The sequence below is a fragment of the Fulmarus glacialis genome, unplaced genomic scaffold, assembly GCF_000690835.1.
Source record: "Fulmarus glacialis isolate BGI_N327 unplaced genomic scaffold, ASM69083v1 scaffold16580, whole genome shotgun sequence".
In the NCBI taxonomy this organism is placed as follows: Eukaryota; Metazoa; Chordata; class Aves; order Procellariiformes; family Procellariidae; genus Fulmarus; species Fulmarus glacialis.
This window is the reverse complement of record NW_009188570.1, coordinates 15482-39190: the sequence shown is the minus strand read 5'-3', so window position 1 is coordinate 39190 and position 23709 is coordinate 15482. Positions and strand designations below refer to the sequence as shown.

Genomic DNA, 23709 nt, shown 5'->3' with positions numbered 1-23709 from the left:
CTGGGAGTGGTGAAATTACTTAGCTTGTCTCTTACAGTGTGGATGAAAAGAATTTCCCGCATTTTTTGTTTCAAATATATATTTTTTTGTAATACAGACAAGTCTATATAAAATAAAATTTAAAAATAAGGCAAATATATCAAGGCACAAATATCCTAACAGTTTACAATAGGTTTATTTAAATAGAAAGTAATAATATCGAAGAAGTAGGTATTTGTTACTGCACATTTTGTAGAAAATTAAAGCTGAATTCAAGGAGTACTGCAGAACTACTTGATACTTAAAGAGGTACAATATGCTTAAAGTACCAAAATACCGGAGGACATGATGACGAGAATTAGTCATCTCAAGAGCTGACTATCATACAAACAGATAACATTTCTACAATTTAATCAGTTAGTTTCACCACCATCAACATAACTACATTTGTTTGGATATTTTACTATGCTACAGAACTTGTTTAATGTTCAAATATTTTGTAATTTTTTCTTATGATTAGAGAAATGAATTACTAAAATCAATGGAAGTGTTAGAGCTCATGATATAAAGCATTTCCCATCAGCAGGGAGTTCAGGACAGCACAATTTGCTCCACTGTTTGGAGGCTGGGGTTTCATGTGACAGACAGGCACTACCTAATGGCTACTGATTGCTAAAAGGGACAAGGTGGACTGCGGCAAAGTGAGACCGTCTCTTCCAGAGGCATCTGGTTCTTCAGAGGGTTGAGCTATGGCATGAAACCTTGAATTCCAGATGTCCAGATGTCCAGAAACTCAGTCATGTTAGGTCTTACATCCTTCGTCTGTTGTCATGACTAGCAGTTGACTGCCTTTTTATTCTATAGCCATTATATTTAATAGGTGTAACTAACAGATTTTATTCTACTAATGAAAGACTGATTTTTCTCACTTTTCGAGAAATACAAAGCACAAACTGAAGACTAAGGTTTCAATTCCTGTTTGAACTACTGTTTTTCCACTGAAAGTGTATTCTTCCCAATAAAAGGGACTTAACAATAGAGCCCCCTATTCAGTAGGGGTTGGCCAATATAATTTGTAACTAATAAACTCAGCCTTCTGTTACCAGTACTGTGCTTGAAACAAACAGATTTGGACAGTGTTGACTAATTTGGATGTCGATTGTAAAATATTTTTATGATCAGCATGAAGAAAAATACCTGCATAATACATTTTATGTAGCACAATACATTGCAAAGGAAGATAAAAGCAGGTCGTCTTCTATTTGCTTCAGTTGTAATGCACACATGAAATAAAATTTTAAATAATGTCATACCTTCCAGGGCAAATATTCTCTCTCCAAGTGCTTCAACAATAGTTACAAGAGCTAATTCATCTGAGACATTGAAGAAATGCTTTTCAGTAGGCTTACTGGCAATTGATTTTATTTCCTCTACAAATTTCTCAGTACTTAAATTTCCTCTGCTGTAGCTGCCAAGAATCTAAAGAGAATAAAAAAAAAAAGAAGTCAAAGATACATTTTACAACCTGTTTTAAAAGGTACCTTTGAGGCAGGTTGTGAGAGAATATTGGGAAATCATATCTAATCTTAATTTGTTCTGTTAAAAACTCCCTCAAATTGATTTGAAACCATTCTTTTCCAATGAGAACTGAGGGCTCACTTGTTTTTCTGAAAATATCAACAATAGCAAACAAAGCAACTGTATGGGCTAATGTCTGCTATGCTCAACTGTCCTTTTTTTCCCTTCTTCACAAAATTATAATGATTTATTTTATGATTCTATGATTTGTTGAAGGAGGCCTTAATTTAGGAAAAAAACAACACAACACCACCCAAACCAGAATACACAATTGCACTGGCTTCTGCATAGGTACCACCAGTTCTCATCATAACGCGGTATATGAGCAAATAATGACATGTTAATTAGGCATAGGATAATTCTTTTTTGTGTGCAGATTTGCCCTATAAATACATATAATACCAATGCTTGCATTCAATGTTAACAACTCCATCACCGTCCAAGACTTTAGATTTGGTCTGCAGTTTTAACACCACTGCTGTAAAAAAACTCAAGATGCCTCAGAACAAAATGACTTACTTCTCTAATTCCCAGATGGACAAGTATTTTTCATAGGAAAAAAAGTTCTCTGTACACTTAACTTGCTTTGAGAGGGAAATAAAAAAACAAACTCCCATGTTCTAGCATTCCTTGACACTGGAGCAATTCAAATTTGGTTCTAGACAGAGATTTTATTGCTAAAAATTATTGCAGCTTCAAGGATGACTTTTTCTTTAATGATCTCTAGCTTTATGAAGGAAACCACCGAAAATTTGTGTGCTGCTGGATTCAACTTTTGTTTTATTTCCTTCTCTAAATTAAAGATAACATCTTTCTTGAAGATGCGTGGTTCCATACCACCTCACTGTACCAAAACAAAGAGATAGCAACTGAGAAGCAACAATCCAACATACCTTCAAAACTAACGAGAGAAAACAGATGATCTGAGTACAGAATACACAAATACAGTGGAGAGATCTATCATTCATGTTTCCATATTTCTCTACCAGTATGTGATAACCTCCACCATGCTCATCCTCTCATTCAGCTACTAAGTTTGCTCAACATGAAAATGACAACTTTAGAACACCAGCACATAGAACAGCCATAATAAACCTGTTTTTTGTTGATGGTTTACATTTGCTTTTTTTTTTTTAAAAGTAGGTAACGTATCTGTAGAAATTGCTCAGATTTGAACTAATCCATTCTGTTCAATATTGCTCTTAACAAAAAGTATTTGATTTTATACTGCCCCTCAAAGTCTTTCTCCTTTTTCTTCAAAAGCACATACACCTGTCATCACCAGGAAGACGGATAGATTGCTTTTTCTTATGTGTTGTAAAATCAGAAAGCAAATTTTTCATGTTTCTTTCAGCTTCTTTTTTCCCCTCTCTGAAATGATTTTATTTCCATAAATATTCTGTGAAATTACATTTGGAAGATGAAACATGCTTTTAAAATTTTGAATTTTCCCATTAAATTTCACTTACAGCAATAGCAAATCTCTGAATGTTTTCTTTTTCACAATTATCAATCACTTCTTTTAATCTGTAGTTGTCGTGTGATTCCCCATCAGTCACAATAACCATCACTTTTTGTACTCCTTTTCGTGCACCATGAGCCTCAGTAAAAGCCTCTTCCCTAAAGGGAGCACAAAACGTTTGGAGAAAGGCAATGTCAGCATTTAGCACATGCATCATATTTGCACAGTCAACCATAAACTAAAAGACTTTATATTAACTAAGAAGCAAGAAAAGGAGATTAATATTAACCACAAACAAATACAAACAACAACAATTGGCACTTATATGACAGTTCATAGCCAATGAGTTTAACAAGCATTCATTCATTATTCATTCGAGAGCAACAGCAGAAAATACAGTCCTGGATAGTGAAGAACTCTTCCCCTCTCCAGATTAAACTTCTGGCACCTTAAAACAGCTTTTCACAGTTTTAAAAAACCCAACCAACACCTCCCCATCCCGAAACCCTGCCACAAAACCCCCGCCTATTTCCACCCTACAGCAGCACTTCAAGTGCTACCAGCACACCTCTGCAAATCTACAGCAAAACTGGGCGTTGGAGATGTGGCAGTGGTTTGCAGGTGAGCGGAGGCAAGTGGGGGTGACTGGTTGAATTCTACAGCTGCAGATGGGCAAAGGGGCACTGAGGTTTTGGGCAGTTGCTCACCCAGACTCTGGAGGGGACCAGAAAAGGCCAGGCTGGATTAGGGCTCAGGAGGAGAAGGAAGGAAGCAGGGCTTCCTCTTTTTAGAAAAATACCACAGAACTGTAAGACTGGCCACACGAGTGAAAGCTAAGATCTACTGCTGATGATGGCCAAAAGTGGATGGGTGGGAAGACTGCAAGAACAGAGGAAGCTTTTGCTGATAGTTTCTGTATATGCAAGCCTGCAACAGTTTGTGGTGCACAGGGACTTTCTGAACCACATGTGGTTTCTGAGTATTTGGCAATTGTCAACTGGCTCTGCTTTCATGAACTTGTTCAGACTCCCTCAAGCTTCTACTTATATCTAAGGAAAACATTACTGGTGAATATGTAAGAATTTCATCGGATTTAAGACATCATATCAACAAAACTTTGGTCAGATAATCAAATAGTTCATCAAAAAGATGCTGCATATTTCACTAAATGGTTGTTTGGAAAGGGCAAATGCAGTCTTTTATGGAATAAAGTCATGCTGTCATGCCAAGAAAAAAAGCAGAAAAGAAAAAAGATACCAGGACAACATTGTACAGTTTGAAAGTGTCTGGGAGATTTTGCATTTACTGTCTGTTCTACAAAAATCAGATTTCATTTTTCTCATAAAGGAAGCATTTCTAAATAATGCTATTGCTACAACAGATCTTTAATTTCCCAATGATCCAGAAGCTTCAAAGACTTCAGATATAAAATTTCTAGGCTTTCTGACAAGTATGAGCTCAAACCCCATAATAATCTTAACTTCAGAATGAAAACAAATTAACAATAAAAAGTTCTATTTTTTCCTGTTTCTTCTGAAAACTTAATTTCCTTCATCCCTCTACACACACAGTTCCTACCTGCTCTGTGTAGACACCAAAGATTGTCAGCCCTTTGCTTCGGACTACAACCTTGCTCCATGTCTCTTCTCATTCCCTATTTCCTCCATTCAAGAGACAGCTCCCTTTTCAGGGTGCCATATACAACTGCTCTAGATGCTGGACAGGGTCTGTTTATCCACCCTCCTCCTAAATTTTGTTTGCTTAGCTAAAATGAAGTCAGATGTCAGCCACATCATATTTTTAATTTACAAAATCAAAACCGTCACCATATCTGTTTATCTTTGTTTCTACCATATGCAGAACAATATTTTGTGAACGCACCTTGCTGTATCTATTCCCAGGGCTGTCATAGTTTGCGTGCCACGCCGCTGGGGTATTTTCATGGCTGCAGCCATCACATCTTCTGTTGTCGAGTATGTATTCAGAAAAAATTCATGGACTACAGTCTGTCCGTACTGAACGATTCCAACCTGAAACACACAGTTCATGTTAAAAATCAACTACCCTTAAAGAAAGCATCTGTGTCTCCTGCAGTGGGGTAAATTCCTGTCTGTACCTACAGCCAGGAAAAGAAATGAACTCTGTGTGTCTCCCTCAGTATGAAACACCCGTAAGCATTTGAACAAGACTGGCTAGCAGACACTCAATCTCATGAAACATTTTGAAGTTGCTAAATTGTTTTTATTAAAAATAGGAACAAAGCCAAAAGCAGGCTCAACTCCTTGCTCTTCCTGACTTGCGGTAATCTGTGCCGCAGCTCTGCCCTCCTCTAGGCCGAGGCAGACCAATGCCCTAACCACCAGTCACAACTTCTCAAAATAGTTTTCCTTACAGCATGCGAGGCCATGGTTCACTCACAACTCTCTCCTTTCCATCCAAATACAATATTCTTACATCTGATAGTTTATTTGCCCTAAACCTAGCCTAGAAACAGCACTGCAATGACAAATTTAGGCCCTCGGGGTGAGAGGAAGACCCAAGTACCCTTATTTGATGAAGACAGCAGGGCAGTCCAGGACATGGCCATTCTCCCAGCAGGAGGTAAGCCCAAGTAAGACACCTGACAAGTGCCAGAGGGGACAACATGAATAAAATGGTGGCTTCTGGAATGGGGGAGGATGACAGAAAGACTAGATGACCTCAGCAGGATAAGTCTTTGTGTGAAAGATCAACGCGTGGGACTAGAACCCAACCACAAATGCCTGAGAGAACCTGCTGCAAAAACAAATGTGAAATAAAAAGACGAGCAATATTCTTAAATATTAATTAATTTCTCTCATTCATCTCTGTCAGTTTTAATGGTTTGGTGGGTTCCTGACAGCTTTTACTGGGAAGAATCCACACAATGTTCCATTAGCATATTTCAGTTTTATATTACACACAGCAATTTATAGGTGTTATTTAGGATAATGCAGTATTACGTGGCATATTTATGCCTCACTCATCTATTATTAAAAGCACTCTAGCATTTAGGTACTGAAGATCAATAAGACCTCTGGGACGTATGCCATCATATTATTTTAGAAGAGGCTTAGTATGTACTTTGCAATTGCTTTATAGGTGGTTTTTGAGGTACTTTCATAGCCTCTCGAATTCTGCACAATGTTTGTTTGCTTGTAGTAGAAGGGTTACAGTTGGATAAATATTTGATACTAAACATCAAATTCATGATCATTATGAAAAGCTAGTTGCATTTGATTATGGGACTATAATTATAATGTGGTAGCAAAATCTATCCCACTTAACTTCTGTATCCTTTTGAAAATACAAACAAATCTGGAAGAACTGATGTAAGTTCAAAGTTAAAACAAGTTGCTCCCTTTTAAGATATTTTAATTCTCTCTTGGAGGCACTCCCTCCTCCACCTGCAGCCAAGAGCATCCAGAGGCTGCATGTTCTTATGGGCAGCAGCCTATTAATCCTGCACAGTGTTTACACAGGCTGGGGCACATGCTGTATTACTGCTCAGAGCAGTCATGTGGCACCGCCTAAACCCCAAGCTGGAGATGAAATTTTTAACCCGTTCCCTCCAAGGCAATTATTTTGTGGCATGCATCTAAAGTGACACACCGCATAATCTGAACAGGATGCTGCTAGTCATTTAAAAAGACTGCCATTAACTGGTGGTAAACAAGAGGTTTTCATTATGTTTGGTCTTTTGGAGCGGGAGGAGTGCCTTAAGTATTCCAGGACCATGCACAAGGCTAGCCAGAGACTATTGTACGCCAGGGAGCCTGCCTCTGTGGATTCACGCAGCTTTGAGGATTTTATTGGTACCAAAGATTAAATCAACTATTGACTGCTGCCAATGTGAAAAGTATCTGCCAGTCTTTCATGATTCTAGAGACCCATGTTGGTGTTGTCATTTTCCTAAAAAAGATTACAGGCTGACATTGAGTTGTATCATTTCCTATTTGAAAGGAAACGTTGTCCATGATCACAGCAAGTAAACATTTTGCGCATTTCCTTCTCAGGAAGTGAATGGGAAGAACATCTGAGTCTGGAAAACTGCACTGTGTTGCATAGCTTGTAAATCAGGAAGGAAGGGGGGCATGTGGTTATCTTATGGGATACAATTGTTCTATGGGACCCTTCCTTAGCACTAGCTTTGAAAACACTGATCATCATGTTCTACATATTTCATGGCATCAAAGATGAGCCAAAAGGGTAATGAAAAGCTTCCCAGAACTGACAAAATACTACTAGGCTGCATGTTCCAGTCTCCTACAGGAACACAGAACCAAGTCCACCTTGTAAAATTAGAATTATATTCTATTAAATAGCAATGAAGGTTTGAGCTTTTGCAGCCATTTAATCTAATGGAAAACTATAAATGACACATCTACGTGATGCAAATGTGCCTTTATGGGTCAATAAACCTGTTCAAACTGCATAACTTCAGCAAGCCCCTAAGAATGATGCTTACAGGTGTTATATGTTTTGATTTGCTTATTTAATTTAAATCTGGAAAATGCAATAGTACTACACAGAAGGAGGTAATTCTGCTCTACTCCAGAAAACCTAGTATTTTTCCCAGCATTACTGACCATGATCTATTGAACATCTTTGTAATTCCTAAGTTTATGTTCCCTTCCCTAGCATTCCATGGCTTTTATATTACACAAGGGAATAATTCCTTAATTGTCCCCAGTTCCTGTGAAAAAGTGTTGTACGAGAGAACAGGCAAGTGAAGGACTGTTCTGCTTTGCGACAAAACATTTCTGAGGGCAATTACTTATTGTTGTTCTCTAAGTGAATACAGCCCCTTATTTGGAAAGTACATTCTGGCTTTCCCAATAAATTATTAAGGTAATCTATTTGGTAAAAAACAACAACAACAAAACCAAAATGAAAGTAAAACCATTTAGTACATGGAAATAATATGCTAGGATTTTCACTACGGGCATGTGGAGGAAAATCAGAAATATTTTTGGTTGTATTTAAATCACATTTAACGTAAAAGAAAAGCAGAGATGCCTTGGGAAGCACTAATGGATAATACATTTTATCATACGGAGAACCTGCTAAAGATACCTGAATCAAAGCAAAATTGAATTAATTCTGCTACATTTTGTTTGCTCCCAGGGACTCAGACAGAAATTACTTGTAAACTATTGCAAAGGTCTTTCTTCATCCTGAATCTTTTTAACACCTTTTTAATACACTTCTGTTCTTCTGGAGATAAAACTGATCATAAGATATGACGGCATGACTTATTAGTCCACTGATACAGTCCCTTTGGAGGTATAATAAGGTACAGGGCAAACACCGATAACTGCCTATGTCATACATTAATGGAGAAATAAAACCTGTCTGAAAATTTCTGGATGCCATTCCAACATCGCTTTAAAGCTGGAATTGAACATATCAAAGTATTCTGCTTTCTCTTTTGATATTCTTCTACCACAGAAGGTTGCTGACATGTAAAGGATTAAAAAACACACCCTCATATTGAAAAGACAATTATCTCTACAAAAGTTTAAAAAAAAGGAAAAAAACTATCTTGCTTTGCAGTTACATTGAAATGTGGAATAAGGCCGGGAGAAATATTTTGTTCCTACTTGTACCATTTTTTCTCATTTAATTCCTTCTTCCTTTTCCACTCTTCTATCATTACTTTCCTTTTACTTCTTTTATTCCTAAGCTCAGCATGTGCAGCTTAACCATCTAAGCTGCATACAGATGCAGGTGTGGATTTTCTGGAGAATGGAAAGAGGAAGGGAAGGAAATACTTCTGAAAAAATTGTACCATAAACTTTGGCTTTTTGCATCTGAATCTTCTGGCTTTCACTTTCAAATTTGCCAAACACTGAGGAATTTGTCTTCTGACTTGCCACAAATCAAATCACCATTGTTCATGGAGGGGGTAAGTGGAAAAAAAAAATCTCGCAAGCCTCTAATCAAAACACGGTTTTGAACAAGTCACACCCAAGCTGCTAAGGAGTTATTCTGTAATCACCTCATTCCTTTCCCATGCAAGAGGAAAACAATCTGAAGTCAGTGAAAGTCCATGGATTTTTACGTGCTCAACAATCCCCAAAAGATGAACATGGAAAAAATCAATTTAAACAGACAGAAAGTAAACAATTGTTCCTGTATTTCTATTCTGTGCTTCCAGATGAGAGGGGAGCAATAAGCCTGCTCTGTTGTTTCTCCTCTTCCCCATTCAATAGTCATTTAAACACAGTTTCTGAGAAAGGAGACAGCATGGGTGGAGGAGATGGTATAAACTCGTTTCTACCTTTGGCTGTGCCAGGGTTCCCAAGCAAGGGGCTTGGAGAAGAGGAGAAAGATGGGAAATGTTCTGGGGAGAGGGGGGAGGTAAGAGGAACTGAGAAAATTCCATCCAGCTTTTGCCTTCAAATTCCAGTTTTTGAGCCTCTCTCCCCCTTATCCCATTCTTATCTTCCTCTCAAATGTTTCTGCTCTGTAGCAACCAGATGCCAAAGCTGACGTTCTTGAGTGAATAAGCGTACGTGTGAGAAGAGGGGTAGCTATGCCAAACTCTGGGTAAAACGGATTTTGTGGGTGGAGATGGGGGCTGCTGGAATGCAGGCCAGCAAGGGACCTTTTGTGCATGAGCTGAGCTGCACAAACGAGGCAGGATTCCAAAACCAAACATAACAGAGGTGTGGCAATTTAAAAATTTAGGAATTGCAGGGTGAGGAACAGGGGTGAGGGTGCAGTAGAGCTGATTGCCCTGTGTACTATTCCCATGAAGCCCTTTGGCCAGTGATGATTTCCATGCAGCCATTGCCCCGTACTGGGAAATTCAGGTTTAAGTATTTTCACAAAATGGCACGTTTGAGTAATCACCAGCTTAAGGGACTGGGAACATTCCCTTTCTGTTAAATTTGACAAAGTGTTTTTCCTTCTTCCTCACAATATCTGGAAGAACAACGTGTTTAAAATAACAGGACACAATTCTAAAGTTGACAGTTTATAAGTAATAATTTTATCAGCCAGTGTTCAGTGCAGCCAACAGGGGAGTTGTGCAGCCAACTCACAAACCCCAATTAACTCGGAAAATGTTGGGGATACTCTCTGCAGACAGAGGTATCCTTCACACCTTCTCACAGTCTACTTTGTGAAGGCAGGAGCTCAATGTAGGAGCTAACCTGAAGTAGCAAAACCGCTAAGTATTGGCCTGCAGCATATCAAATATCATACAGGATCCCAGAAAATCCTTAATTTTGGGAGGAGGAAAAGGGAGCTGTGAAAAGAAGACCTGGTTTCTTCTGCTGCTGTTAATAAAGCTTCCTGTGTTAAAATGTATCCCGGTGTCCGTATTTCCCCCTTCCTCAAGTTCTGCTGGAATTACTATTTACATACTCTGTTCAGCAGAGCATGAAACATATGTCAGATCCTCAGCTGGGGTAATTGGTTGTAGCTCCATTAATTCTGGTGGAACTGCGCTGATTTATAGCAGCTGGGAATTTGGCCCTCTCCACTTATTATATAAATGTAGCTTCTGCCATTAATAACATGCGGCTTAACAGCCACTCGTTAATTATGATTTCAAATGTTTAAAAGCTGTATGCTCAACGCTCCACAGCACAAAATATTGAACGCTGCTCCAAAAAGCTTATAATCAAAGGCTGTCTGAAGCATGCCTGTGCGCCCCGGAGCAGAAATGACCTTTGTGCTATGAAGTACAAAAGAAGACAAGAAGTGGTTGTGGAGAGGAAGGAAGTGGGAAAGGACAATGTTCAATCGGCCTCACTTAACACACTCAACTTTTGTCTCTAGGTTAGAAAGTCGGTTTCTCCAGACTGCCTGAGCGGTGGGGGGAGGGAGAGCCTCCCTGGCATTGCTACTTGGCGGCAGACGCTGACTTAGTTGTGGTTTCAGCTATTTTGTTTTAGTACCCCATTGCTGTAAGTTCTTGGAATTTTTTTCGACGCTCTCATCCCATTTCCTGTAAATCCTTTTTTCCTTGCAAATTAAACAACCATAAAACATGTACTGTGTTACCTGTGTTTGCTGAGGACCTATATCCATGTTTTTCAGGAGGCTGTTTAGGAAGTCTGTGACACTCTCCCACGGATAAATGCTGTTGGAACCATCGAGGACTATGACGATGTCCAGCTGGGTTTTACACTCTGCAACACAAATTGCCACATAAGACTTGATACTAACAAGGATCAAATATATCTCACAGCTCCAGTTACTTTTGTGATTAGTAACAAATGCATATCCTTCTGGAGTGGGGCTGAAATGACATGTTTGATGCCAACTGTCATTCACCAGCTTTTGCATCGTATTTTACACAGTTTGTGTTCCCTTTATCAGCAAGGCACTTGTAAGCAGAAATTTAAGAATGGCATTAGAAGATCACATAACTGGAGTGTTTTACTAGTGACCCCTACCTTCTTCAATGTCAATCTGTTCCTCTTCGATTTTTCCAAAGAACCGGGTCTTTAAGGTATTTATCTATATTACCAAATTGGGTTTGTCTTAGGTCTTAACATGATGTCATTATTTAAAGAGAGTCTTTTGGCCATAAGTAAAAAACATAAGCAACTATTTTTAGCAATTGTGTTTGGATGTCACATAGCACTCTAATGATTGTTTATACTGAGATAAATTCCAAAAGTAGCAAGAATTTAGGTTATATACGGACAATGAAAACATTTACTTAACTTGGTAATGCTGGTAGCTAAGTTAAGCAGCTCATACTTTCTGGTATGCCTATGTGTATACATTTGTCTTGTTGGGCACTTTGTATTTTCAGACACACAAGAGAATTCCTGTGGCATGCATACCTTGCACAGACGGAGCAATTGCCTCAACGGTTTCAAAAGTGGAGCTGACATTAGAGCAAACTCCAGTTGTGTAATGCAAACGCCCACATTTATAAGCATAAAGTGGTCCACATGCCTTTAAAAGATGAAAAAGGGTGAAAGGTTTTTGTTATGGTACCTGAGGAAAAAACAGACTTCTTTTAAAATTGGCAAAAAGTCCTTTCTTACCAGAAAGCCTCCTTTTGGGTTAGTCACTAAGGTTGTTCCAAGAGTCATGTTTTCTTTTACTTCCACGACGTTAGGAACTGAAGTAGCAGCTATAAATAGATTAAAATCTTAAATATTTGGGAACATGAAAACAAAATGTTAAAGTATATATCCCCTAGCATGGAGCTTCCAGATTCTAAAATAAAACCCAGACTGACACTGGTTTCATCGAATATTTTAGCACCCTTCCTCCTCCTTCTTCAATTGCAACAATCAAGAAAAATTTCTGAGACTGGCTTTTATCCCAGAAAATTTGTCTGGGTTGCCGTCTCAAATAGTTTTCTCGAACCGCAAAAAAGAAAAAAAGTAAAAATAATAGCACATCATGAAAGCAAGAGATTACTGTTCACACAGTTTTGTTAATTAGAAAACAAACATTCATTTTTTACCCTGGCCTGCTATAAATAACTTAAGAGCTTTTAGATTTGTAACTGTTATGTTACATTACTGACATTTAGGCTTTCAAGGGAAAAAAACAGATAAAAAATACCACAAGATGTCTATTTAGTGAAATTCCTGTTAACAGGAAGTCTCTTCCTGTCTACATTGCATATGTCTTGACATGAGTAAGAAAATGATTAATATTTACCTATATCATATTAAGATGCATCAGCCTGTTCTCGTTAGTTACGTGCTCATCAAAAGCTTACTGATGGCATTATGAAGGTTCTTGTTGGCTTCAGAGAGCTTTGGAAAGGGTAGTCCATGAATCTATGCTCCTTGGCCTTTCTGGCTCCATGGCCAGGACTGCCAACCACAGTAAATTAATGCCAGTCATAATAAAGTTTTGATAACACAGCCAAATGCGCCTTCTAAAATTACGAGCATGTTTTCCACAGGACAATGAGAAGCTTTAAAATAAAATTGTTTTTGATGTTACAAACACAACTTCCTTCACACTAAGCTCTGGAGTCCTAAGTAAATTTTATCTACAGAAACAATTCTAACGCATATTTACTACTACAATCTCCTGAGATCTGACCTCTATTATTCCTCCACGTGACACAGCTTTATTTTCTTTCATACCTGGTAAGTTCAGTTTTATGCAGGGTGATGGGTTGTCCCTTCCTACAGGGCATTTGTATACATCTCCTGTTCTTTTCTCAGGTTGGCCAACTAACGGTGAACCAATAAGTACCCTGCAAATGAAATAAGTTACCTTAAAAGGCACGAAAGTCGGCAAATAAAACTTGCAGAGAGAGCACAGCTGCAGCAAGCTCCATACAAAGAGTACAGGATGGAGCGCAAGAAAAGTATCTATTATGCTAGTTCAGATACAAGCAGAAGCAGCCATCCTGTCTCCTCTTTAATAAGGACACAGAAAGGAAATGTGCCTATATACCAAATTACACAATAGAATAATATTTTTAAAAATGCCAGTGGAAAATAAAAGCAATATTGGTGGCTGGATGACAAGTATTAAAAGTAATACAGAAGGAAATATCTGTTTTATTTAATATCTCCTTGATCTTTAATATATTTTAGAAGAAAATGTATTTACAATGCTGAGAGACCAAATGCCAAAGGAGAGGCTCACAAGCAACGAGAAGAAGAATTCAGTCTTAAGTAATGTGAGCCAGCAGTGTAAAATACATCGTTTTTCCTCTTATTAATAAAAAATAATGTTATTAAAAGGGCTATTAAAAGAAATTTCAAATTTTTATAATGTTAAGGATTTTCATCCCGTGCATTTTTTTTTCAAAATTTGCTGTGATCAAAAATCACTATTCTCACGTAGTACTTTGTAAGCACCACCTAAATCCAGTTTTCAGCAGGAAATGCTGTTCAGAGATGGACACTGTTTTTGTTCTCAGATCTTCATTAGCTACACTAAGTAGCCCAGCATTACCCAGCAGATAACAACTGGCTCCACTGAATGTGTAAGGAAGAACTTGGATTAAATTAGAATTCACAGCACACACTGGAAACAGAAATCCTGCCATTAAGAGTAATAGTTCAGTAAGATTTGCTCCTGGACACTTAGATGATTGTGAAGAATTATTGAGAGAACCATTTCAACCTTTAATCATAAATTAATGAGTCCAGGCAGAAGATACTTGAATAGAATGATATAATAGGTAAAATATAGCCTACAGATTTAAAAAAGACAGAAAGGAGAATCTAAACCCAGTACACAATCGAGCTTCTAAAAAACCATACTGGAACAGCTCACTGTGATCCATTAAGATTTTTTCATGAATAATAAATTAATTAATTCTAAAGCAAAATAAAATGCTCCAAGTATATACTGGATCTGACTGCTCTTTCAAGCTATATGCTGTAATGTATGTATTTTTTACACCAAAACTTAGAAACATGCACCACAGCCTATTACGCATTCCTGACTTCCATTTAACTGTAGAGAAGCTGAGTGTGCTTGACATCCCATGGGAGGTGATCAATGCTCAACAGGATTATGTCCCTATGCTGTTCTTTTCTCAGAAAGAAAGAGCCCTGTGAACAGAGAGAAGTGGTCTGAAACGCTATTTTGTCTTTCTGCACAGGGGATTTTTTTAGGGGCCCCAGTTTTATTGAGAAACCACTGCAGTCAGGTTTACAGAACACCTACTGCTGAAAAGCTCTATCTGTGGTATCTAGGTAGCGTTATAGCAGTTTACAAAGCATCACAAGGCTGCTTTGTATATTTATTTTTAACTGTCAACCTACAGATTTCCTGCCCTGGATGTTGCTACGCTGAAAGCAACTTGAAAGCTTGACAATTTCACAGCAGCACTGGAGTTTAATTTCAGAGATGTTCAGATCTAGCACACTAGTTTACATTCCTGTCTTCCCTCAGCTACTGGAAGAGTCGCCATTTCCAGCTCATGCTATTTTTTGCTCTTGAAAGAACTCAGGACAGTTTACAACAATATAGCTTACTTTGCAAAATCGCAGCTCCTACAATGGATACCATTTCTTGAAGGTCTAAATTAACTCAAAGAACATTATTATTCTCCCATGACCCTCATGCAGACGAATATTTAAATATCCTACAATCTGGGCAATCAAGAGCTAGCATTTTCAAAAGCAGGCTCTGCAATTTCATTTCTGTGAACATCCCCTATGGCTAATGGTGAACACCGCGTTGCAGAGGTGGGCAGATTCTTGGAGCCAGACAGCCCTGGCATTTGCGGGGAGGATTGCTCGGGCACTGCTGAATGGCCTGACCTGGCTGTCACGCAGCCACGTGCCCGTCGTCCCAGGCTGCCCGCAGGAGTCCCTGGGTTTACCAAGTATGTAAAATTATCTGCAAAGCTCTGGCAAAACTAGAGCAATCTGCAAAGAATGATGGAGATGTCAGGATTCCCAAACCTTTTACCATTCAATTGTTATTTCAGCCCTCCAGCCCAGTGGTTAGCCTGTGAAGTTTGTTCTTATAAAGGAAAAGCATAAGCAGGTGTTTATCAAAAGACCAAGAAGCAATGATACCAGTAAGTATGCCAAAATGCAACTTCTAATTCAGGAGAACAACAAGAAGGAAAAGAAGAAGGCTCCAAGTCCCAAATGCAAATATATTACCAATCAGCTCTCCAAAACGGAAGGTGTAGTACTGTATTAATAAATATTTTGACAGGAAAATCTTCCCACCAGTTAAAAAACTCTGTTCAGATGATCTCTGACAGAAAACTTTAGAAGAAAATACGTAATACAGATTAGTTAGGTAAAACAGGAGCAATTTCACTGCAGTTTCACATTAACACAAGGAAAAGATAAACAATGATTTTATTTGGTAAATGGAAAAAAGAGGGCTCAGGCATAACATGAAACTTTCTCAGCTCCATCAATGATGGAATTTACCCACTTTGTGAACTCATTTATGTCTTTGAGAAAATAAATGTAGATATAAATTTGGATCTTTCAGTCTCACAATCTTTCCAGGTTTCCTTACGTCTGTGCATTAGTTTTAGAAATATGACTGACAGAATCTGACCCTTACGTATCAGGCATACTTACAAATAATATAGCATATTATATATAAGTGTGTGTGTATATATATATATAAAAAAGTATAGCACCTGAATCACTGAATACCTGATAACTTGGAGTTTGCACTTAAGAAAAGAAAAGCAGCTTACCATTTCCCTTCCTCATTTTCATACTGTTGGACTGTGTATCCGAACATGTCTTCCAGAGGCCCACTGAAGGTCATTGCATTTTTCACATCGACATTGGAAGAGCCGACGAGGTGAAAGAGAGCTTTAAAAAAAAGTAATATGTAGCAATACACATAAACCCCAAGACTTTTAAGAAATCAACGTTCAATTATGACTTAACTGAGGATACAAACAGGGGTTGAACATGGCATCTTCGGCATATTTATTACAGATGGTAAGAGATTTAAAATGTAATTCCTCACACATACATACTAAATTCAGAGATGTCAGCAACTGGACAAGTAAAATATTATTACCTTTAACATTGAATAAAAAAACTTTTTAGTTATTTTTACTCCTTTTAGCTCCATGCATTTCTAATGTAAGAATTTTATAGAAAATGTTCTTTCCATCATTCAAGGTAGTTGTTCTAAATTTTTCATAAATTTGAGGATTGACTAATTTTTAACTGTTTGCAGAAGACATGCATAGAAAAAGAACGAGGCAAAGCTTTCAGATATATTTAGTTTAAATCTATATTAGAGAAAAAAAGCATATAGTTTTCTCTTAATTCTATTCTAGAGTACCTGTAAACCTTTCATATTTGGAAAAGAACAGAATAAATTTTTAATGCAACCAGATGCTGTTATTTCAAATGGACACTTGTATGTGTCTATTTGCAGAAATCCAACATTTACCCACTTAGGAAAAGTTGCTCTACAACGTTGTTGTTGGACTATGATGAGATCAGTCATCAGATGAGAGAAGATGCTTCTTCAGACTGATTTCCCATACCCTAAAGCTCAGTGATCATCATCAGGGAAAATACTGTAAAAATATGACTGTGTAGCAATTTTCAGAAAAATGAGGTATACAGGGTGAAAACTCCAGCTTGAAGTGATCATCATAATCCACTGTGAGGCTCATTAAGAAGCCAAAATTGCTATTTATATATAAAAATAAGGCTATTTATTTTTTCTTTATTTTTTATTTCTTATAGTGATCTCTTCCATCTTTGTCCCGTTGAAGTCAGTTTCAAAAGCAACCCACTGACTCTGCTGCTGCAGAGCTGTGTATTTAATATACAAGAGCCAAAAATTAGTTGAACTTGTAGAACATCAAGACTACTTAAAAACAGTTATACACAACTTCCATTTCATTTCAAAGAAGCATTTCATGATCATTTGCTGACATTTAACAGCTACATAAAAATACCCAAATCTGTAATACTTGCTGCATGTCAAAGCATCTAAATAATGTCCAGTTACTAAAATACATCTGTGTTATTCACCATTGAGACGATGATATTCTCATAGAAAGCTTGTTACTATAATTAAGCTCCCAAGTGGTCAATGCTAATCTGTCTCTCTCAGCATCTTATTTCCTGCTTAATAAATTATCACAAAAGACTATTTATCACTTAGCAGGTATTTCCAATTTCACTGGACAGCGAAAAAGGAAAAGTTTCATTTGTGTTATTTTAGCTTTTCTTCCTCCAGTCAGAGTCAAGAATTATAAAGAAGTGAACAAATTAAAACAGACTTTATTTTTGTTCTTCAGAAAAGATTCATTGCAAGCGATAAGAAAAAATTAATAGCTGACAGTCTGATGGGAAATCATTTGCTAGAAAAGTAATGCATGCATCTTTTGCCTTCCTTAAACGTTTATGTTTAAGGAAATTCTGCTATGCCTGTTCATGTGCAATAGGTGTTTTCCTCCCCTACTCTCAGTCATTAAAGCATAATTAAAATTAACAACATTGATTTTTAAAAATTCAATCAAGTCATCACTGGTTCAAATCTTCTTTTGTTGAATTTCAGAGTAAAAATAATTGCTATTATGATTTTTGACACCATGTGTGGGATTCAGACCACGTCACTTAGACTCCCAACCTACCTCCTAGACAATGAAACGGTTCTAACGAGATTGCCTGCTAAAGTAAGTATCTCAGTTCATTATTTAGTTGAAGAAGAAAGGTAGATGCAAAATCTATCCATGTCGACTTTCCTCTTAAAGATCTCCAGAAGGCTGTTTAATTTAGCCCCTGAATAAGACAGAACATCCTTCTAGAAGTCTTCAGAGGCATGTTTTTTTCACCTTATGATGATATTTAAAACATATTATGATATATTAAAGGTCACAGGTTCCAGCTCATCTCTTCCAATTTACTTTCTCCTAAAGCTACTGAAGGTTACACGTGCACTCTGTGCTCTGTACACTTCATCATGATACCCTCCATCATCATCCCATCATTTGCCTACAGACAAGGAATTTCTTCACAATGACGCAGTATTGACAACTACTGTGATTTTTACTGTGCATTCACTAGACAAAATGCTCTTGAAGTTTCCTGAATCTGTTACGCAATATACTCAAATCTCATAATTTTAAAGAACACGCTTCTAATCCTCATAGCTGTAACTGGAAGTTTGAAAATGTGAAACGCTAAAACAGGCAAACTAGAAGACAAAAAATGCCAGCTATTTGCTGCTAACCCCCCAAATCCTTGTGCTTCTGAGTGAGGTCAAATTGGAATCAGCAATAATAATAAATGTTCTTCTAAAAAATAAAGCTAGAGCAATTTGAAAGAAGCTAGATGGGCCAGGCTAGTCAGAAATAAAAATGAGGTGACTCCACACAGCAGGGAATAGACCTGTAGACCTTGTCGACAAAGGGTATTTTGGATGCTAAATGTTATGTATTCAACGGCTAACTGAGTAAGCTAATGGAAGACAGAACGACTGCAGGTTACAAACCATACAGAACGCACATCTGGATTAGGAAATCCCCTCAGCTGGAAATATTCAGAAACTGGAAGAGGAATATTATATATGCTTGCTCAGTTATTTTTTGTCTCTAGCTATCGGCTTACATATACTCCTGCAGACATGATACTGAACAAAACACAGATTTGATCCAGTATGGCTACCCTTTTGGTCTCTCATATTCCCATTCTGTCTTAGCCAGACATGAGATGCTTTGAAGTTTGACTTCATACACAAACTGTGTGGCATATTTAATATGCAAATGTATTTTACATGACCTTCTGTGGCTTCCATGTGCTATGAAACATCATGAGCATAATGTTTTTGAATAAAAGTAAAGGTCATGATAAGCAGTGTAAGATTAACTTACAAATAATTAATAGATTATTTGTAAGGTACCTTATCACATTTTCCACAGATTCTGTAAAAGGAAGTCTTACTAGTCAAAGATATGTTCAAATCTGCAGATGGTAAATGGAAAAGTGGAATTTACAGTGACCCACATTACTGTTAACTAACAATAATCTACTGACTTAACGGCAACCTGGCTTTCACATTGTGTTTCATTTTTCAGTACAAAGAACATTGTACACATCAGCTGACAATTCAGAACATTTAAAAATATCACTGGTTGTGACTGTGAAAATGATACTTTATATTAATAACAATATCTAGCTTGCACTCTTCCAAACTTCCAGTTTCTGTCTAAAATGCACACATTCTCATCTGTTTCTAGCAAACATTTGTATATGAATTAAAAAGACTATTGGCAGAACAAGTGGAAAAAGAAGAGCTACAAGGAAGTTGCAGAGGATTTGTTTTGAGAGTTATGGAGATTAAGGAGAAAAAAAAACATTTTTCTGTAAGGTACATAGTTTTTGACTATATACTTCATCACAATTAGCGTAGGTAAATTAAATTAAGATTTTGAATTATTTCATGTTGTGTTAACAGAATGACTAAAAATGCAGATCAAAGCACTGATCAGAAATACAGAATATAAATGTTTATCAAAGGATAAAACTGAGTTCCAGCTTTTAACTTCACGTTCTACAAGAAACGAGGCACTGTAGAAAACCTGGGACAATGTCCCTCTCACTACCGATTTAAACTGAGGAGAACACTAGCTGATGCATGTGGCATTCTTTGCTGAGCACAGTTTGTACCTATACACAAAAGGTTAACACTCAGTCACCAAGACAACCACCCAAATATTATTTCTATTACAAACCTAGAGTAGTAGCTCATACTTGTCCAGTAGCCACTAATTTTTTTCTGTTTTATTTAATGAGATCTTTTAACCAAACGTTCGTGGTGTCTGCCTAATTATTCTGCCTCTAAACCGTGCAAAACTAGATTTCCCTGGTGCTCGTCCGTGTGCATATTGCTTGGCCACTCTAACCTTTGCAAACAAGAACTGCAGAATAGGCACCCTTATTTTCCGAGAACAGATGGATAGAAACATAACCCAAACTGTAGAACAAAGCCTAACACCTGCCTTTTTACTGGTGAAAAATATATCACCTCAAATCACCCACAATAAATGACATCACGAAGACGGATTTAGCCAAGAGGAGAGAGTAAATTCAGATACGGTATTTTATCTGTGTATGGTCTGTAGCAAATAACAATTGCATCCTCTATAAACAGTGGTTATTCTAAGAAATACAAATATTTTTTGCAAAAATGGGAAAGGACAAATTTGCACTTTGCATTCAACAGGGCTTACACGTTGGCCGCACACTACTTCTCCCCACCAGCATGTGGTCAAAGTGTTATTTTTGTTCCATTTCACACTTACTATGGTAATGCTATAGCATTTCAAGTGTCCTTATTAATTACCCTGCATTTTGCAAGAGAAGGCTGAAAAAAAGGAGGTCTAAGTGCAATCAAGGAGGACAACAAACCAAGTAGAATGTCTTGGAAAAGTATGCACAACTGGAAAATACTGGGAAACTCAAAAAAAGTTATTAGCAGAAAAAAAACCCAGACTGCTTCCATCCTGGAAAATAAAAGAGGATAGAGAAATTTAAGCTGAAGATTAAAATAAGATTAAAATGTTTTGTGGAGTTCTCATACACCTGCAAAAACAAAAAATAATATAAAATAAAATATTGCTTTAATGTCTTGTACAGCACATATTACAACCAATGATGCTGTAAGGATATTTTAAAGACCTGCAAACAACACAAGAGTGCAATACAGCAACACAGAACAGTGCATCTGATCAAAATGTACGGAAAGCTAAGTGATATTAGGAAGGATGTCCTAATTTATAAGGCAATAACTGATTGCCTTTAAAAGTATTTTATGCTGATACTGCAAAAGACTACCTGTCTCTGTTGTTATCTTAGAAAACATACTACGCAAACAGCATAAAAGGAAGCAGTTGGGATGCTGGTGACAGTTACTCGGTGAGGGGAGCAGAGCTGGGACCATTGGCGTGGCCTCCCCAAAAAGCTTATTTTCAAAACTGTGGCAAATAGTATCATTCTCTGCAGTTAGAAAACCCCTTCACTTGAGAAAATTGACACCACTGAGTGCTGGCATGCGCAAGCCTGTGCTGCTGCTCTCAGCTAGCGGGAATCCAGCCAGCAGCAGGGAACAAACTGTGTCGTTCAGTAAGTGCAGCACTGAGCCTCAGCAAATAAAACCTCCTGAAAGCTGGATCTTTTTAGCTGCATCAACACAACACTGTGGATTTGGGTTCAAGGCTGGACTGCATCTGGCTAGCAAGGGAAGATTAAACATGCATCTCCTTCAAAGACATACCTATAAAAATGCTATTTGTGAAATCATGGCTCAAAGACATGAAAGTGGATTCTTTGCTGGACCAGCAAATGGGAGAATCTTCACATTTTATTTTTTGCTTCATTTGTGATAATGTCACTGCAGGATTATACAGTCCTGTCTTATGAAAAAGAGATTTAGCACAGACATCCCAAGTGGAAGAAAATACGATGGCGTGGTACAATTGCCATCTGTGAGCTCAGGGGCCACAGTGCTCTGGCCTTATTGCGGAAGGCCAAGGAGGCTGCGGTAGGAGTTCCTGCTGCATTCAGTTCTGGCTGGCTAAATATCAGTGTATTTCAAATAAAGCTGTATATTTTAAAAAAAGTTTCAACTTCTGAAACTTTTTCAGTACTGCTTAAATCAAGCCTTTTATTTTTCAGGGCTACAAAAGAACTTTTGTATAATTTTGCCTCCAGCATTTTTTCTTCAATCTTTAACCTTTGAAGAGCAAAAGACTGACTTTCTGGAATGAGACCAAATAATTTAAAAAAAGACTTCTTATTAAAAGTAGATAAATATCCCCAAAAGACAAAGAAATATATATTTGAAAGTGCTTCCAGATTCAGTAGCCACATGCTTTTCAAAACCAATTAAATGCTTTGTACAACCCATTAAATAAAGCTTCCTTTGATAGTTTGGTACTGAATAATTTGTATTGGAAGACAGCTTTCTAATGCGGTGTCAAGCCTGAAAATATACTGAATCAACACTTTGTAATCTGTTCCCAAATGAGTAACACAATGCAATAGGCAAAACTTTTGGAAATACAATAGCAGAGACCAAGAATATGTGCCCCACTTGGTTGACAGTCATCAGAATAGAACTATTTTGTTCAAACTTTGGAAAGTAGTCCTCTCATTGGCACAGTTCTTAGCACTTGCCAGTTTCTCACAGAAGGGAGAAAAAGCCTTAGAAGTATGCAGTCACATACAGAAAACTTGGTGAGGTCAGCTACTAGACTTGTACAGATGTACAGAGGCTTAGCAAATTTAGCAACTTGATGCAAGTGAAACAACTCCTAGAAAATGTTTCAGCTTGTCTCCAGTGATCTTCAGTCCATCTTTTGGATGTAGTTCTTCCATCAACACTTAACTCCATTCAAGTCCCTACAATCTTTGTGTTCGCCTTTAGGCCACCCTCCTTTGCTATCAAAGACCATTTCCTCCTGAAAATCCCACTAGAACTTTTGTTTCCTACCATCTAGCTTTATCTATAAGCCCCCAGGACCTTTCATCTCTTGACCTTTTTTTGAGATAGAAGATATTTATAGTCATCTGTAATTAACTCAGATTCCACACAGAAACCATGGTTAAAATGCACGCCTATGTTACCTTCTGAAATAAACCCCAGAAGCTTAAAAATGAGCAAGAGATTAATTTCATGCAAAACTTGAATAAACAAGGACTCTTTAACCTAAAGAAAAATGTGTTCTTCACAATACTCTCCAAAACTGCTCAGGGACCCGTAGGTTTTCCTCTAGATTGATAGGAAGATTCAAGTGTGATGTTTCAGTTGGCTTTCTACAAGCTTTTTACTTGCCCAATTATGCTGAATCCCAGTTTTGCAGGCTGATGTCCTGCTGCTGTAAGCTTTCCACTGGGTAGCCTTGTCAAAACCAGAGAACGTGAATCATAGCGCACACACACACACACACACACACAATCAGTCTATTTGATCAGTCTAGACTTCGTCAGTCTACCCCATCAATTTTAAAATCACCCATCTATAAAATGCCCCAGAAGGACAGAAATTCCTTTTGAACATTCTGGGAAATGTGATTATCTGAGAACTGATGTGAAAAATCATAGAACCATAGAATCATTAAGGTTGGAAAAGACCTCTAAGATCATCGAGTCCAACCGTTAACCCAACACCACCATGCCCACTAAACCATGTCCCTAAGCGCCTCATCTACACGTCTTTTAAATACTTCCAGGGATGGTGACTCAACCACTTCCCTGGGCAGC

The 23709-nt window shown here is 37.6% G+C and overlaps 1 protein-coding gene across 1 annotated transcript in view; it reads right to left on the bottom strand.

The window, feature by feature from the left end:
* Nucleotides 1–1292: 1292 nt before the first annotated feature.
* Nucleotides 1293–23709, bottom strand: part of ITGA1 (integrin, alpha 1) — a gene marked incomplete at its 3' end in the record, with an annotated part of 28979 nt that continues 6562 nt past the window's right edge. The window contains exons 3-10 of the mRNA XM_009579213.1: nucleotides 16167–16287; nucleotides 13117–13229; nucleotides 12052–12140; nucleotides 11845–11959; nucleotides 11054–11181; nucleotides 4901–5049; nucleotides 3027–3177; nucleotides 1293–1458 (exon numbers count right to left, since the gene is read on the bottom strand). Coding sequence (XP_009577508.1) covers nucleotides 1293–1458; nucleotides 3027–3177; nucleotides 4901–5049; nucleotides 11054–11181; nucleotides 11845–11959; nucleotides 12052–12140; nucleotides 13117–13229; nucleotides 16167–16287 — 1032 coding nt within the window. The remainder of the gene's footprint in view (nucleotides 1459–3026; nucleotides 3178–4900; nucleotides 5050–11053; nucleotides 11182–11844; nucleotides 11960–12051; nucleotides 12141–13116; nucleotides 13230–16166; nucleotides 16288–23709) is intronic.